We start from the raw sequence: 16,076 nt of genomic DNA on the forward strand, positions 1-16,076 counted from the left end.
AAATTAAAGCTTAATTCATGCCCTTTCAAATGAGCCCTCAGCCGATTAATATCCTTCAACCCTTAAAGCAGGGGGTGTGTTTTTGTCCAGGGGTGCAAAAACTTTAAAATACATATACAAAAAAAATTATTTAAGGGATTTTTTAGGGGTTGTGAATTGAGAAAAATTTTGAAGCTATAGGTTTAAGTACACGGCTACCCCTAAAAAACCCTTAAATAATTTTTTTTGTATATGTATTTTAAAGTTTTTGCACCCCTGGACAAAAACACACCCCCTGCTTTAAGGGTTGAAGGATATTAATCGGCTGAGGGCTCATTTGAAAGGGCATGAATTAAGCTTTAATTTCTGATAATAGCGAAATTTTTATCACGTCAGGATTTTGCCCCACAATTTTTTAAAAAGTGCCAAAAACGCTGTTTTTAGGGGTTTCAACCCCATTTTTTTCAAAAACTTGACGTGATAAAAAAATTTTCGCCTGTATTTTGGCAGAAAAATCTACACAATTTCTATAATATAGAAGGTTACTGATTTTTCTTTCTTTAAATGAATCCTTGGAGTTTTGCCATAATTTTTCAAGTGTCCGGTTTCATTTATTTTGGCCATAATATAAGTAAAAATATAATAAACTGATGGAAAATATCTGTAGCGTTTTTACTTTGTAATTTCCATATTACGAACACAATTAGTTTTGTAGTATATATATATATATATATATATATATATATATATATATATATATATATATATATTATTTCAATATTAAATATAAGAAAAACTCTAATAAAAATATAATATACACTACCAGTTAAAATTTAGAGACCATACCCATTTTCAGGAGAATGAAAAACATTTTAAAATGTATCATGTACGGAAACTAAAATTTTTGTATCTTTTAAGTTTTAAAAGATGTTTAAATTTTGAATTGATCAAGATCTTTTAGAAGTCATTTGATTAATATTTTATTTAGACATTTTTAAAAAATGATAATTTTCAATGTTTTACAAAAATTTTATTAACTTCTAAAATACTGAATGCTTTTTAATGATGTTATCCTTATTTTAAAGGTGATTTTCTCCAGAATGAGAATTTTTTATAGGCATTAACGTGTAATTTTTTTTAGAAAATTCAATTTGTCAAACTTACATTTAAAAAATTAAAAAACTTTTAAACAATCTTATTAACAGAGAAATAATTTTTAAAATATAAACATATGTTTTTATTTAATTAAGATTTAATATAAGGTTATATTAAGGTTTTTGTTGTGGGAAAGGACCAGAAGTGGGCGCGCAACGCGCGTCCTTTTGGTTCTAGTGTTTATGATATAAACTCTGGCAGTGAATATAAGAAATTGAATGTGGGTAAATATGATATCGTTTTAGTTTGGTTTACAGATGGTATTCCAACTGCAAAAAGTGATAGGTTTAGTTTATATGCAATTCAGGTTCAAATTGTAAATATTCATCCCAAATATCGAAGACAGTTTCAATTCACTTGCGGTTTATTCTACACAAAAACGAATGACGGAAAGAAACCTAACATGAATACTTTTTTAAAACCATTTGTAGAACAAATGAACGATATTTTATCAACGGAGTTGAATGGCGGCATGAAGAATCGAATGTTTTAATAAAAAGTAAAGTTTTTGCCCCAGTAGCAACTGCGGACGCACCAGCTAAAGCTGAAGTTTTGAATTTGATAAACCACAATGGAGAAAATGGGTGTCCTGCTTGTGAGAATCCTGGTCAAACTGCTTAGAAAGGAAAAGGCAGAAATCATGTATTTCCACCTTTGGCTACAGACGCTCCTTTTCGTACTCACGACAACATAATCGAAAATGGAAAAAAGGCAAAAGAAAATGGTTTGAAGCACTCAAAAGGTGTAAAGGGACCAACCGTCATTAGAAAAATTCCATTTTTTAATTTGGCAACGAGTCTTGTCCCAGACTATATGCATATAGTTGCTATAGGAGTATTTAGACTGCTATTAACCCTTTGGTTTTGTACAATTAACAAAAATGAAGACTTTTATATTAAAAAGAAAATGAGAAACGACATCGAAAAAGAAATAAGCAAAATCTTTCCATCTGACGACAACACTAGAACACCGCGTCCACTTTCAAAATCAAAGTTTTGGAAAGCTTCTGAGAAGAGAGCAATGTTGCTTTTATATTTTCCTGTAATTTTACAGGGGATTTTAAAAGAAAAATATTACCAACACTTCTTACTGCTAGTGCATACAATGCATATATTATTACAAGAAAGAATCCATTGTATGTAAATTAATTTGGCTGAAACACTTTTATACTTATTTGTCTCTGATTTTTCAAAATTGTACGGTCTCAATAATTGTGTTTATTATGTACATATGCTAACGCATTTAGCTCCAGCAGGAAGAATTTGGGGTCCATTGTGGGCCTGGTCAGCTTTCCCATTTGAGGATGAAAATGGATATTTAATCAAAATGGCTCACGGTCCTATTAAAATTGAAGTCGAATTATTTAATACAATGAAATTAATTCACGCTTCAAAAGTACTAAAAACTTATTTCAAAAAATCTGAACCTAACTGTCATGAAATGAAAGATGCGATTGGCCTTGGACGACCAATAAATATTAAACTCGAAGAAGAACATTTATCAGCTTTAGAAAACGAAGGAATAGAACATTTAAGCGTAGAAATTCTAAATGCTTTGATTTACGCTAGAGTTCAAATCGGAAAAGTTATTTTCACATCATCTTTATATCAACGACAAAAAAAAACGAAACAATAAGAATATTTATTGGAATAATCAAACTTGCTTTGGCTCAATTAGATTTTTTATTAAAATAAATGGTAAAATTTTCGTCAAAAAAATTATTGCTGAATGGAATACAATAATTCACAAAGAAACAGGAATAAAATTTAATAATTGCATTGTACCTGTTTAAAGATGAGTTCAAAATTTAAGTAAAAACGTATTTTCTCACGGTTTTTTGAATCTTCGAACTTTCACTTTTTTATGAAAAGTATAGAAAAAAACAGGTAAAAAAAAACTGCAAAACGTGTGCTAACATGTGCTAGCCAGAGCCGAGTCCACCCTTTTTTATGACATGGCCTGCGCTCCACCCTGGCTGGCGAATCTCATTTTTAAATAAAAGGACTTTTCCAAAAACATGCAATGGAAAATATAGAAAAACATTGCTTTTCTCCCCTCTTTTTCTAAGATCGGTACTTGAAGTAAAGGATAAGGCTCTTTTTTCTTAAAACGGGTAGTTCAGTTCGCTTTTGCCTACAATTTCGTCGAGACCTCGCAAAAGTATTAATTCTAAAAACGCATAGTAAAATCTAAGAGAGTTTTCTTTTAAAGTTTTGTCGCTTTGCATAGTATCAAACTCAAGTAAAAACCTCCTCATAAAAAAGTGGATAACATTCTGGATGAGTCTTAATGTGAAAGTCTCTCTCTTGCAGGCCCTTATAAGTTGTGTTCTCCCTGCAAGGGACCCTTAACAGAACTTCCAGAGTGTTATCATTTCTCAAAGAGTCTCTCACAATTGATAAGTTTCTTCCTTGCAAGCCCTTCTGAGTTTTTGAGTTATCGTTGCAAGGGACTCTTAATAGTTATCACTCTTTCTAAACGGTTATCATTCGCTAAAAGTTATCGCTCTCTCGTAAAGTTATCATTATCACCACTGTGTTATCATCTACCTATATGTGTTATCCTAAAATCTACGATCAGTGATGTTATATCTCTAATAATTAATAATAAACTAACAATTTTTGTGTATTTTGTGTGTATTAATTTTCTTTCTTTCCTTCGATTGAAAATAAGTGACATTCTCTAAACATTTTTTGGTCCTTCGAGCCGGATATAAAGTCATATTTTGGATAACAGTTCAAGTGATATTAGTTTTCATCATTACTCAAAATGAGGGTTTCTCATATAAAAAATCATATTGGCGATCAAACATCGCATATGGATTTTATATCAAGTGCTGTGAATAATTTAACGTGTATTGGTGTATCTAATGTGTCATCACATCGAATTGAAACGCGGAAAACCGCTCTTCAAGAGGAATGGAACAAATTTAAGTTGAAAAATGATGCAATTAAAATTGCTTTTCGTCAATTAAACTCTCGCGATAAGGACTATATTCTTCAACGCCCTTATTTTTCTGAAAAACTTTTCAATGCCACACAAGAAGCATATCTCGAGGCTTTGGAAACTATGGACTCTATGTTGGATCGGTTAAAAAAGGATACACGTTCCCCCTCCGTTCAATCAGTTTCACAAGTGTCATTTTTTCCCTCAAGTAATCATTCCGGTCCTCGTCTACCGTATCTAAATTTACCGAGCTTTGACGGTTCTCCTTCGGAATGGCTACCGTTTAAAGATCTGTTTGATTCTATGGTATTATCAAACTTATCTTTGTCACCTGTTTGGAAATTGCATTATTTGAAACAATGTCTTAAAGGAACTGCGGCTCACTTGTTAAAAAATACAACTCTTACTAACGACAATTTTTAAAAGGCATGGGATTCTTTAGTTGCATTTTATGAAAATAAACGATTATTAGTCAACTCAGCTTTGCACTCCTTCGTCACACTCAAACGAATGACAAAGGAATCATCGGTAGAAATGGAAGTTTTATACACTTCTGTCACGCAAATTCATCGCTCGCTAGAAACTCTCGGCCGACCAGTGGATAAACAGGATGATTTCTTTGTGTTTGTAACTGTGCAAAAACTTAATTGTGATTCAATCAAAGCCTGGGAGCTGCATTTGGGCTCTTCTCAAGATCCTCCTACGTGGAAAAAACTCGTTGAATTTTTGCTCACCAGACTTTTGACTTTGAAAGCTGTGGAAAAATCTCGTAAACCTTCAAATTCATCGAGTTCTCAACCAGCAAGAGTTAATCTAGCATCAGAGGATCAACAGAATCAGTGCTCAATTTGTTCAGGAGAACATTATATATCTAAGTGTCCGGAATATGCAGGAAAAACAGTTCAAGATCGAACTGAATTAGTGAAAAAGAATAAACTCTGTTTCAATTGTCTCGGATCACATCGTGTTGCTGACTGCCGATCTACAAGACGATGTATGAAATGTGCTAAAAAACATCACACAACCATACATCGAGCCACAAAAGAAAATTCAGACAAACCTGCCCAGGAAAATAATGAATCGCCCTCTTCTGATTCAAGTGCTCAAGTGAATTGTGCTTCTGTAAATCAAGGATCTTCACCGTCCAAAACTATATTGGCAACTATTCAACTAATTGCGTCATCTGACAAAGGAGAACAACTCAAAGTCAGAGCATTAGTTGATCCAGGATCACAAATTTCATTTATTTCGGAAAAACTGGTGCAAACTTTGAAACTTTAACGTCAAAATACATCTGTTCCGTTAAGGGGCATCGGTGCTGTCAAAGCTGGTCGAACTCGAGGTCTCGTGTCAATCAACTTACGTCCCCACTTCAAGTCATCGACGAAGTTACAAATGGTGACATATATTTTACCGAAATTAACTTCTCGATTTGCATCGAAAAAACTGAACAACGCTCAATGGACTCATCTCAACGATCTTCAACTTGCTGATCCTGATATCACTTCACCCAGCGAAATTGATATAATCATTGGAGCTGATTATTATGGATTAATTTTGGAAGACGGAATTCGTCGTGGATCTTCATCGTCTCCGACGGCTCAAGCAACAAGCTTTGGTTGGATTCTGTTTGGGCCATCAAATTTATCACCAGGAATGATAACTTCGGAAAGTTATCACGTGTCCCTTGACGAGGAGTTGTATGATCTGCTTCAAAATTTCTGGAAATTGGACGATGTACCTGTATCCAATTCATCTGTTCTCTCACAAGAAGATCAAGAATGTGAAGATCATTTTAAAACAACACATACACGAGATACACATGGTCACTACATCGTACGTTATCCTCTCAAAAAATCAACATCACTTTTGGGAAATTCAAGGAGCAGTGCTGTCCGAATGCTTTTTAAATTAGTCTCTCGAATGAAAAGTGATCCTAAATTGAAGGAAGCCTACTGTGAATTCCTTCAGATCTATGAAGACTTGAAACATATGGAACCTGTGTCAAACTCTGGAAAAGATTCACTTGAAGGTGCCTTTTACCTTTCTCATCATGGAATCATCAAGGAAAGCAGCACCACAACTAGACTACGAGCAGTGTTTAATGGATCGTTTAAAACATCGACAGGCGTCTCCCTCAACGATCTCCTTCACATAGGAGCAAAATTACAAATTGACATTCTTGATGTTCTTCTCTGGTTTCGACAGTTCCGATATGTGTTCACCAGTGACATAGAAAAAATGTATCGACAAATCAAGGTTCATCCTGATGATCAGAAGTTGCAAAGAATTCTTTGGTTGGATTATAAAAACAACATTGTTGATTATCAGTTGACGACTGTGACATATGGATTGGCATGTGCTCCGTTTCTCGCCCTGCGCACTGTTCAAAAGCTGATCGAGGATGAAGGTTCCAGATTTCCGTCGGCTGTACCAACTTTGACTAACGGAAGATATGTTGATGATACTTTTGGAGGAGCTCATTCAATTCCAGAAGCTCAAGAAGTTGTTCAACAAGTGAATGATTTGTGTGAAGCAGGTGGATTTCCCCTTCAAAAGTGGACAAGTAATGAACCGATCATCTTGCAAAAGTTACCAGCTGAAAAGCAAACAGCAGCTGAGTCGAGAACAATTGATCAAGGTTCTGCAATGTTGGTTCACACGTTAGGCATGAAATGGAATCCTTCAACAGATACGTTCCATTTCATCTCAACTCTACCAAATGATTCTAAAGTGACAAAGAGGACAACTCTATCAACAATCTTTAAACTTTATGATCCCCTTGGATTATTAGCTCCCGTTGTGATTACTGGAAAAATTCTAATTCAAGATCTTTGGGCACTCAAACTTGGATGGGATGAACAATTACCTCAGCATCTCACTGTAAAATGGAATGCATTTATGGATCAACTAAAGGACATCAATGAATTGCCTTTTCCGCGATGGATCAAGATCACACCACATGCTTCCTTGGAATTGCATGTATTTTGTGATGCATCTCAACTCGCTTTGTCTGCTGCTGTGTATCTTCGCTCTGTTGATCTTGATGGAAAGGTAGAAACATCTCTTGTTTGCGCCAAAACGAAGGTCGCTCCCATCAAACGACTAACAATTCCTCGCTTGGAATTATCTGCTGCTGTCATTGGATCAAAACTCGTGCATCATGTTCAACAAGTCTTACATCTAGAAAAAGTGGCGATTCATCTATGGACAGATTCAGCAATAACTTATACTTGGATCAACCCATCTCGTTGGAAGGAGTTTGTGCATAATCGAGTCTGCTTTATTCAGGAATTGATTCCAACTGCAAAATGGTATTTTATACCTGGAAAGGAAAATCCAGCTGATCTCGCTACTCGAGGTATCAGCCCAGCAGAACTTGCTCAAAACAAACATTGGTGGACTGGTCCAGATTGGCTTCAAGAATCTGTTGAATCGTGGCCCAAAACTTCAGAACTACCTACAGAACAAGACAACCTGGAAGAACGGCCAGCTGCCGTACACCTCAACAACACAGCACCAACTGACAAGATGTGCACGTTGTTGACTTGATTTTCAGATTTAAACAAGCTTGTGAGAATCACTGCTCTTTGGAAGAGATATTCACTCATCCTGAGGAAGAAAGCAAACAACATTGTGAAAACACCAATTACCACTCAAGAATTGGCTGATGCTAAACACTCATTAGCACTGATTACTCAACAACAGCTGTTCCAGAAGGAAAGAAAAGTGCTTTCAAAAGGAGAATCTCTTTCAACAACTCACCCACTCGCTCGACTGACACCATTTATTGATTCCCAGAATCTTATGAGGGTTGGAGGAAGATTGAATGCATCATTTTTACCATTCAACTCGAAACACCCTATCATTTTACCTCGAGAATCTCCACTCACTCAGCTGATTATCTCTGATGCTCACCAACGCACCTTGCATGGCGGTACTCAACTGACTTTGTCGTACACAAGAAATGAATTTTGGATTCTCGGAGGACGTGTTCCAATCAGTTCTTTCATTTGGAAATGTGTTAAATGTGCAAGACAACGAAAGGTTCGTGGATGTCAACTCATGGGTCAACTACCAACGGAACGGGTAACTCCATCTCGATTATTTTTACACTCTGGTGTGGATTACGCTGGGCCGTTACTACTCAAAACTTGGAAGGGGCGAGCTGCTCGAACGTATAAAGCATACATCGCTTTATTCATTTGTGAATCCACGGCTGCGATACATTTAGAACTTGTAACGGATTACAGTTCAGATGCCTTTATCGCTGCCTATAAGCGATTTACTGCACGGAGAGGAATCTGCTCAACTTTGAGAAGTGACTGTGGAACAACTCTGACTGGTACGGATAAGGAACTTCGCAACTTATTCTCGTCTGCATCAAAGGAGCTTGGAACAATGTCATCTCTACTCGCAAAGGACGGCACTCAATGGTCCTTCAATCCACCAGCTGCACCTCACTTTGGAGGATTGTGGGAAGCTGGAGTGAAATCTGTGAAGCACCATTTACGGAGAGTTATCGGCGACCATCTTCTCACCTACGAGGAGATGAACACCTTTTTGTTTCAGACCGAAGCAGTATTAAATTCGAGACCACTTTCTGCACTCACGGAAGATGCAGAGGACTTCAGTGCACTTACACCTGGACATTTTCTCATTGGCGGACCGCTAATGACAATTCCTGAGCCTAATCTCGAAGATATCAAAACAGCAAGGCTTTCACGGTGGCAGCTTCTTCGCCAAATGTTAGACAGCTTCTGGATAAGGTGGTCTAAGGAATGCCTGCAACGCTACCAAACATGTGCTAGCCAGAGCCGAGTCCACCATTTTTTTATGACATGGCCTGCGCTCGACCCTGGCTGGCGAATCTCATTTTTAACTAAAAGGACTTTTCCAAAAACATGCAATGGAAAATATAGAAAAACATTGCTTTTCTCCCCTCTTTTTCTAAGATCGGTACTTGAAGTAAAGGATAAGGCCCTTTTTTCTTAAAACGGGTAGTTCAGTTCGCTTTTGCCTACAATTTCGTCGAGACCTCGCAAAAGTATTAATTCTAAAAACGCATAGTAAAATCTAAGAGAGTTTTCTTTTAAAGTTTTGTCGCTTTGCATAGTATCAAACTCAAGTAAAAACCTCCTCATAAAAAAGTGGATAACATTCTGGATGAGTCTTAATGTGAAAGTCTCTCTCTTGCAGGCCCTTATAAGTTGTGTTCTCCCTGCAAGGGACCCTTAACAGAACTTCCAGAGTGTTATCATTTCTCAAAGAGTCTCTCACAATTGATAAGTTTCTTCCTTGCAAGCCCTTCTGAGTTTTTGAGTTATCCTTGCAAGGGACTCTTAATAGTTATCACTCTTTCTAAACGGTTATCATTCGCAAAAAGTTATCGCTCTCTCGTAAAGTTATCATTATCACCACTGTGTTATCATCTACCTATATGTGTTATCCTAAAATCTACGATCAGTGATGTTATATCTCTAATAATTAATAATAAACTAACAATTTTTGTGTATTTTGTGTGTATTAATTTTCTTTCTTTCCTTCGATTGAAAATAAGTGACATTCTCTAAACAGTACCTATCCGCGAAACATACGCATTAACTGTTATTCCAGTCAAATTAATAGAAGGAAAGTTTACTAAAATTCAAGGTTACGCTACAGTATATCCAAACTCGTTTGAAAGAAAATAGTGAAAAGTTACTAAGTAATTTCTTTTGTTACCATTGGCAACCATTTTTTTCACTTTTCTGATTATTATTTACATTATATTGTTATTTTATACAACATTTCTCTCGCTCCCTCCTTTTTTCTATCAATTCCAATCCCCATTTATTTGTTGAACTGTTATTATAAAGTTGTATTTCTAATTAAACATGTTTTCGCTAATAAATATAATTTCTATCAAGAAGGTGTTTTTGTAAAGGACTATCTTTAATTATAATAAAAATTAATGTAAAACTTAAATAATTAATGAAGTAATTAAAATGGTAATTTAAAAAAATGTCGTACTTTAATCTTTCAAGAAAAAAGTTCGAAATAGAATTTTAAAATATTCAGAAGAAAATAATTAAAATTAATAAAAAAGGGAAAAACTTTACGACGACACTTCTTCATCGTATTAAAATTACTTTTCTTTAGAAAGTTGTTGAATCAACGATTAAAAATCATATATAAACTTTTCTGTCCAGTTAAAAATTAAAATGCTTTAAATTTTTCAATAAAATTACTGTAAAATTTTATACATATGCAATTTCTCTAAAAATTTTATAGAATTCATGCAGAAATTCTAATTTCTGGTTAAATTCTACAGAAAATTCTATAGAATTCTCTATAGAACATTTTGTAGAATGCTCTATAGAAATTCTATAGCAATTCTATAGAATCCTCTATAGAAATTCTATAGCAATTCTATAGAATCCTCTATAAAATGCTCCATAGAGTCATTCTATAGAATCACTCTATATAACTTTTTTGACTGGGCTGCTGATGCGTCGAATACAGGTCTAATTTTGTCCGGTTTGTTTATGTTCACTGACCCAAAATGCGGTAGGTGCCAGGCTCGATGCGATGTTTCGTTCTCATCGTTCTTGAAGCAGTATTTCAATTCTATTAAATTTTGTATTTGTTTACAATACTTCGCAGCGTATTCGGTATTATTATCCATTTTCATTTCCAGCGAGCAGAGCCGCTGTAGCGCCTGCTCTCGATTATTTGGCATTTCCACGTTATCTGATGCCCATAGTAGCCCGACTTCCTAATTACTTCCAACTCGTTTGGCGGTGTTCTTCAGTATATATCGCTTCAGCTCTCTTCTCTGATTTATTTCTTCTGTTGAAGCTAGTTATTCCGAGTCCATCCAGGTTATATGCAGTTCTTACTAGTTTATACAAGGCGCTATCCGAGTCTTCCTTGTACCCTTCTCCGTCTGCGTTCTTTATCATAAGCGTAAGGTTTTTAGTTGTTCTCGAGGGAACCCTTCCATGCACAACTCATCCTAATTTTATATATGAAGTAGAATTTATCACTCGGTCGAAATTTATATATGTGAGAAGAAATCATTCTTTCCGAGTCAAATAAAAAGAGAAAATTCTTTTTAACGTTTCGACGATAACAATTGTCCTCATCAGAGACTATAATTTATTTAGAAAAAATTATTTGTTAATACATTTTAATATATAATTAAAAAACATTAAACAATCAATAATAATATAATTAATTAATTTCGTACCGATCAGAATCGTGTTTGAATGCACGTGTGGACGGACGAATGTCACGTCGTCAACTAACTCATTTAATCGACGAAAACAGAGGCATCGCAATACATTCAAAAGACAAAATACAATTTAAGATGCGAATGAATACATTTAAAAGCAGATTTAGGACCTTGAGATAGGAGAGAAGTGAATGACCGAGAAAAGTAAACTATTGGATGTGATGAAAGTGTTATTGAGATTTTAGAAATTGAGAATATTTGTCATTCAACTTATTTATATCATAAATATATCATCATCCTAATTTTGTCAGCGATAGCGCCGGTAATTTGCGGTCTATGGAGTGTATTTGTGTTGTCACGATTAAATCCCAGTTGTCCTGTCCAATTAACAATCTCGGACGAACATCGTTGTACGGGTCAACGGAGAACTCAACCAGGTGGGGGTACCTTTTTATTTCCTGTGACTTGAGCGATTAAGTGGGCAGCGTCAGATTCCTTATCGTGCGTACCCCTGATAAATGGTGTATAGAGGTTTCATCTATTGCACTAATTTTTAGATCTACTTTTCTACTGAAAGAGTCTACGAGTCCTACGTCACCAACACAAATAATTTCAATCAGTTCCACTTGTCCTTTTGCTCCAATATTGTTGGCTAACTTGGAGTCTATAAGCGTAACGGTGGATCCATCGTCCATAAGCGCGTATTTTATTACGCTTTTACCATTTCCGTGTAATCGCACCGTTAATATTTTTAGTAGGACTCTCTCAGCAGCCTGTTGTCATTCAGCTCGTTCTGTTTCTTCCTTTGACTCTCTCGTCTCCCTGGATTACGTGTACGCGATCCACGTAGCAGCGTATGATGAGTTCCCGAACAATTCTCCACCCCGCACTTCTTTTCTAGACACTTGTTTTGACGATGATCGCTATCATTCAAGCATCGAAAACAAATACGAGAACGTCGTGCCCAATCCCATCGTTCGGTAAGCGATAATTTCTTGAGCTCTTCGCAGTTTCCCGCACGATGTGATCCTGAATTGCAGTACCTGCAATCATTGTTTTTCCTCGATTTCTTTGATTCCGGCTCTTCGTCACCGCCTTCCAAAACAGTAGCGTGAACTCCTTGAGCGTTTCCGTATTTTGACTGTTGCCTTTTCCTAAATCATTGGTCTTTATCAGTTCCTGATTTGTTGTCTTGTTGTTGCTGCTTCGTCGATGTTGAGTTTAATGTTCCCACCTTGCACGCTATTTCGGCTTCAAAAAACAGGAATTTTGAAAGTGTCACCAGAACGGGTTCGCTTGGACTTCCGTGTTTATGGGAGTATCTGTTAAAGTTATATATCATACTTGTGGACATCCGCTGCGTGACTTCCTTCATTAGCTCCGGACTATGGAGATACCCAATGTGGTTTGTTGCTTTGAGTGCGGCCACCACGTTCTTCACGGTCGTAGCAAACGTCACGAATTCGGTTCCTATTCCGTAGGTTCTGGGAAGAGATTGTAGTTTTCCAACTATTCGATCGGCGACCACTTGCGGATTTCCAAAGCGCAGTTGTAATAAATCCATGATTGGGGTCGTATCGTTCGCCGTCACCATCAGCGAGGCCACCGCGTCCTTTGCCTCTCCTTTAAGAGATTCTTGCAGCCGCATCATATTTTCTTGTACACTATATCCAATTCTTCTCGTACTTTCTTCGAATGCACGCTTGAATTGGGGCCACTCTAGCACGTCACCATCAAAGATTGGTAGGTTCTTTCCCACGGTCATCCTTTTAATTAGACCTTGTGCGGCTTTATCCGAACTAGGCACGTTTACTGCTGAATTTTTATGTTCATCGTTGCGGTGTTCTGTCGTCTTTATAATCGATCTATCATCATCCTCATCATTATTATTTATTTTGGCGGCCAGTTCCTTGTCTATCATTTCTAGTTCGATTTTTTCTTGTTCCTTCAAAATTCGCATTCGGATTTCATATCTTCTTCTCGCTGCTTCCATTTCTAGGTTCATTATTCTCTCTCGAGAACTTGATGCGTTGCTGAATAAAGGGTTGCTGGCGCCGGAACGCGATTGTTGACTGGGGGCCCGACGTTCTCTTGATCCAGCACCACTCTTACCCGGACCGCGACCGACGGATGGATTAGATCTAGCACCTCCACTCGCCCCCGCTACGTTACGCACGTCACTACCAAGAGAGGCTCCCGCACGAACTCTCATCGTATTGGGATCCGTATTTACACGAGAACGCTTGTCACTGTCATCACTCATTAACTCAGTATTGTCACTACCCACAGAATGGTCATTGACATATTACATGATAGATATTTTAGGTATTTTAGACCCTCTCCCCCTGTGAGATACTTTTTCTATATAGTTTAGTATAGAAAATTTGTTAAAGTATGATACTTTGCTTACCCCCTTCCCTCCCCTAAATATATCATGTAATATGTGAATGGCCCCTCAATATGTTTACATTTAGTAGTATCCCAGTCAGTAATAAAAGATCTAATGGACGTCTATTCGACGTCTAAAATATCTATCTATGTGAAATCTAAATAGAGATCTATAAATTCTTGTTGGTGCTCAACATCAAGAAATGAAAGTTACAATGGACGATTTAGACAATCTGTTCTTAACTCCTTAGACGTCCAATAGACGTTGGTTAGTCCTTTTATTTCTTACTGGGATGCTAAAACTAGGGACCTTCTTTTTAGTAATGGACTTACCTTTTCCGTGGTCCATCAATGGCAATTGCAGAATTAAAATTTTGTCAAAACTATCATCGGATTCGTAATCAGCGACCCCAAAAACCGCCGAGTAACAAGTTTTAAGTAAATTTGATCAATTTTAAAAATAAGTCCGCCATATTGGATTCGCCATTTTAAATTTGGAAAATCTGACTTTATATTCGTAATCAGCGACCCCAAAAACCCCCGAGTGACAAGTTTCAAGTGATTGCGATGAATTTTTGTAAAACTCGTCCGCCATATTGGATACACCATTTTTAATTTTTAAAAATAAAGTTCATATTCGTAATCACCGACACCGAAAACCCCCGAGTAACAAAATTCAGGCGAATCCATTGACTTTTGGGCAATTTGAAGAATATTCCCCAAAATTTTCAAATTTTACTTTAGATTTAACGCTATATTGATCAGCCATCTTAAAATTTTAAATTCTACTTTACTTTTCTCGAAAATGTATAATTTTTATGCACCGATGGTTAAAAATAGAATTTTTATTCTTACACTTTTTCGAGGTGAAATAAAATGTCAAATTTGAAAAAATGAATTTTTTTGTGTTTTTTGACATTAATACCGCCATATTTAATTTTGGTTTTGACAAAATTTATTTTTGACACCGGAATCGAAAGGAGCACATCCAAAACCTTTAGAAAATGTACCTCTGGTACCTATAAATTGTCAACCGTTTTATTTATAATTACGTAGCTTAAAAATGACCAAAGAATTTTCATGAGTTGGACGTTAATGAGTTAATATAATAATTATTAATAATTAAAATTATTTTTATAATATTATTATTAAATGATAATTAATTAATCTTTCTAATATTGATAATTATTTTATAATTAATATAATTAATATTAATTATTAATAATTAATTAATGTTTAAAATTATTTTGAAAATTACTAAATATGATAAAGTTTAAAAATTATGTATTATACATTTCTAGCATTTTTGAATTCAAATTACTTAATATTAGTAGGTGTAATAATGACTAAATAATAAGATATAGATGTAGATGATTACAAAATATTAGAACCAAACATTAGTTTTTTTAGTAGTAAAATAAATAATCATGGGAAGGTGAAGAATTAAAAAATTCAGTGTATCGTCAAAATTGCGACGTTTCGTTGGCTAAGGTTTGCCAACCTCATCAGGCTAAATTTATTTAAACAGAAAAACACTTTAATATTTATAAAGGTTTAAAACAACACTATACACAATACTGAAAATATGTTTAAAGAATATCCTACCAGATTCGTTAAAACATAAAAATCGCGTTCTAACTCGTCAATATAAAAAAGATTTCATTGAGAAAAAATATTTTTTTATAACAATTTCCACATATATCAAAATTAAAAATGAAAAATTTCTTCATGTGAAAGGAAGACATTTCAGCACACTAGTTCAGTGTCAACTGAAATAAATTAAAATTTGCTATTTCGAGAAAGTAAAAAGAATCAAGATAAAGAAAAAGTCAATGAACTGAATGTAAGTAACACAGTTTTATCATAGAGGGAGCAAGTTGTGTTATTGTTGTGTCATTATAGACAAGAGTCTAAACGTCTGAGAAGAGGAAAAAAGGTTCTGTTTAGAGTGAAAATATCTTTCCTTTCTATTAATAGTGGAATGATTTGTTTTAATATGGATCATTTCAGATATTCGTCGTTTTATAAAATTTGGTTCATTATCCAAAATTTTGGCACTTTCCCAATCGAAGTCATGTCATGATTACAATTAATTCGATGGCGGTAAACTACAGAGTTATCATTTACATTTTTATGTTCATTTATGCGAGTTAACAATGACCGTTTTGTTTCACCTATATTTGTTGCAGGACAATCTTTACAGTCAAACTTGTATACAACATTTGTTCTGTCCCATTTTTTAGATGCATCTTTACCAACTCTAATTATAGAATTAAAGTTTTTATTAATAAGTGGAATCGCAGTAAAATGAAACTCTTTGAGAATATTTGACAACTTAAAGAAACATTTTTCATTGAACGGTTAACAAACCTTCGGGATTTGACTGTAAATA

General features: G+C 35.3%; 2 protein-coding genes across 2 annotated transcripts; both read left to right on the forward strand.

Annotated features, from left to right (window-relative positions):
* Positions 1-4,590: 4,590 nt before the first annotated feature.
* Positions 4,591-5,361, forward strand: LOC122506339. The gene has a single exon (XM_043618453.1). It carries the CDS (start codon positions 4,591-4,593, stop codon positions 5,359-5,361), a length of 771 nt encoding a protein of 256 aa, XP_043474388.1.
* A 114-nt stretch (positions 5,362-5,475) lies between these two features.
* Positions 5,476-12,280, forward strand: LOC122506340. The gene is made up of 3 exons (XM_043618454.1): positions 5,476-7,578; positions 7,678-8,828; positions 11,854-12,280. Exons 1-3 carry the CDS (start codon positions 5,476-5,478, stop codon positions 12,278-12,280), a joined length of 3,681 nt encoding a protein of 1,226 aa, XP_043474389.1.
* The last annotated feature ends 3,796 nt before the right edge of the window (positions 12,281-16,076 follow it).

This window comes from Leptopilina heterotoma, unplaced genomic scaffold, assembly GCF_015476425.1.
Source record: "Leptopilina heterotoma isolate Lh14 unplaced genomic scaffold, ASM1547642v1 Lhet_409, whole genome shotgun sequence".
Classification (NCBI taxonomy): Eukaryota; Metazoa; Arthropoda; class Insecta; order Hymenoptera; family Figitidae; genus Leptopilina; species Leptopilina heterotoma.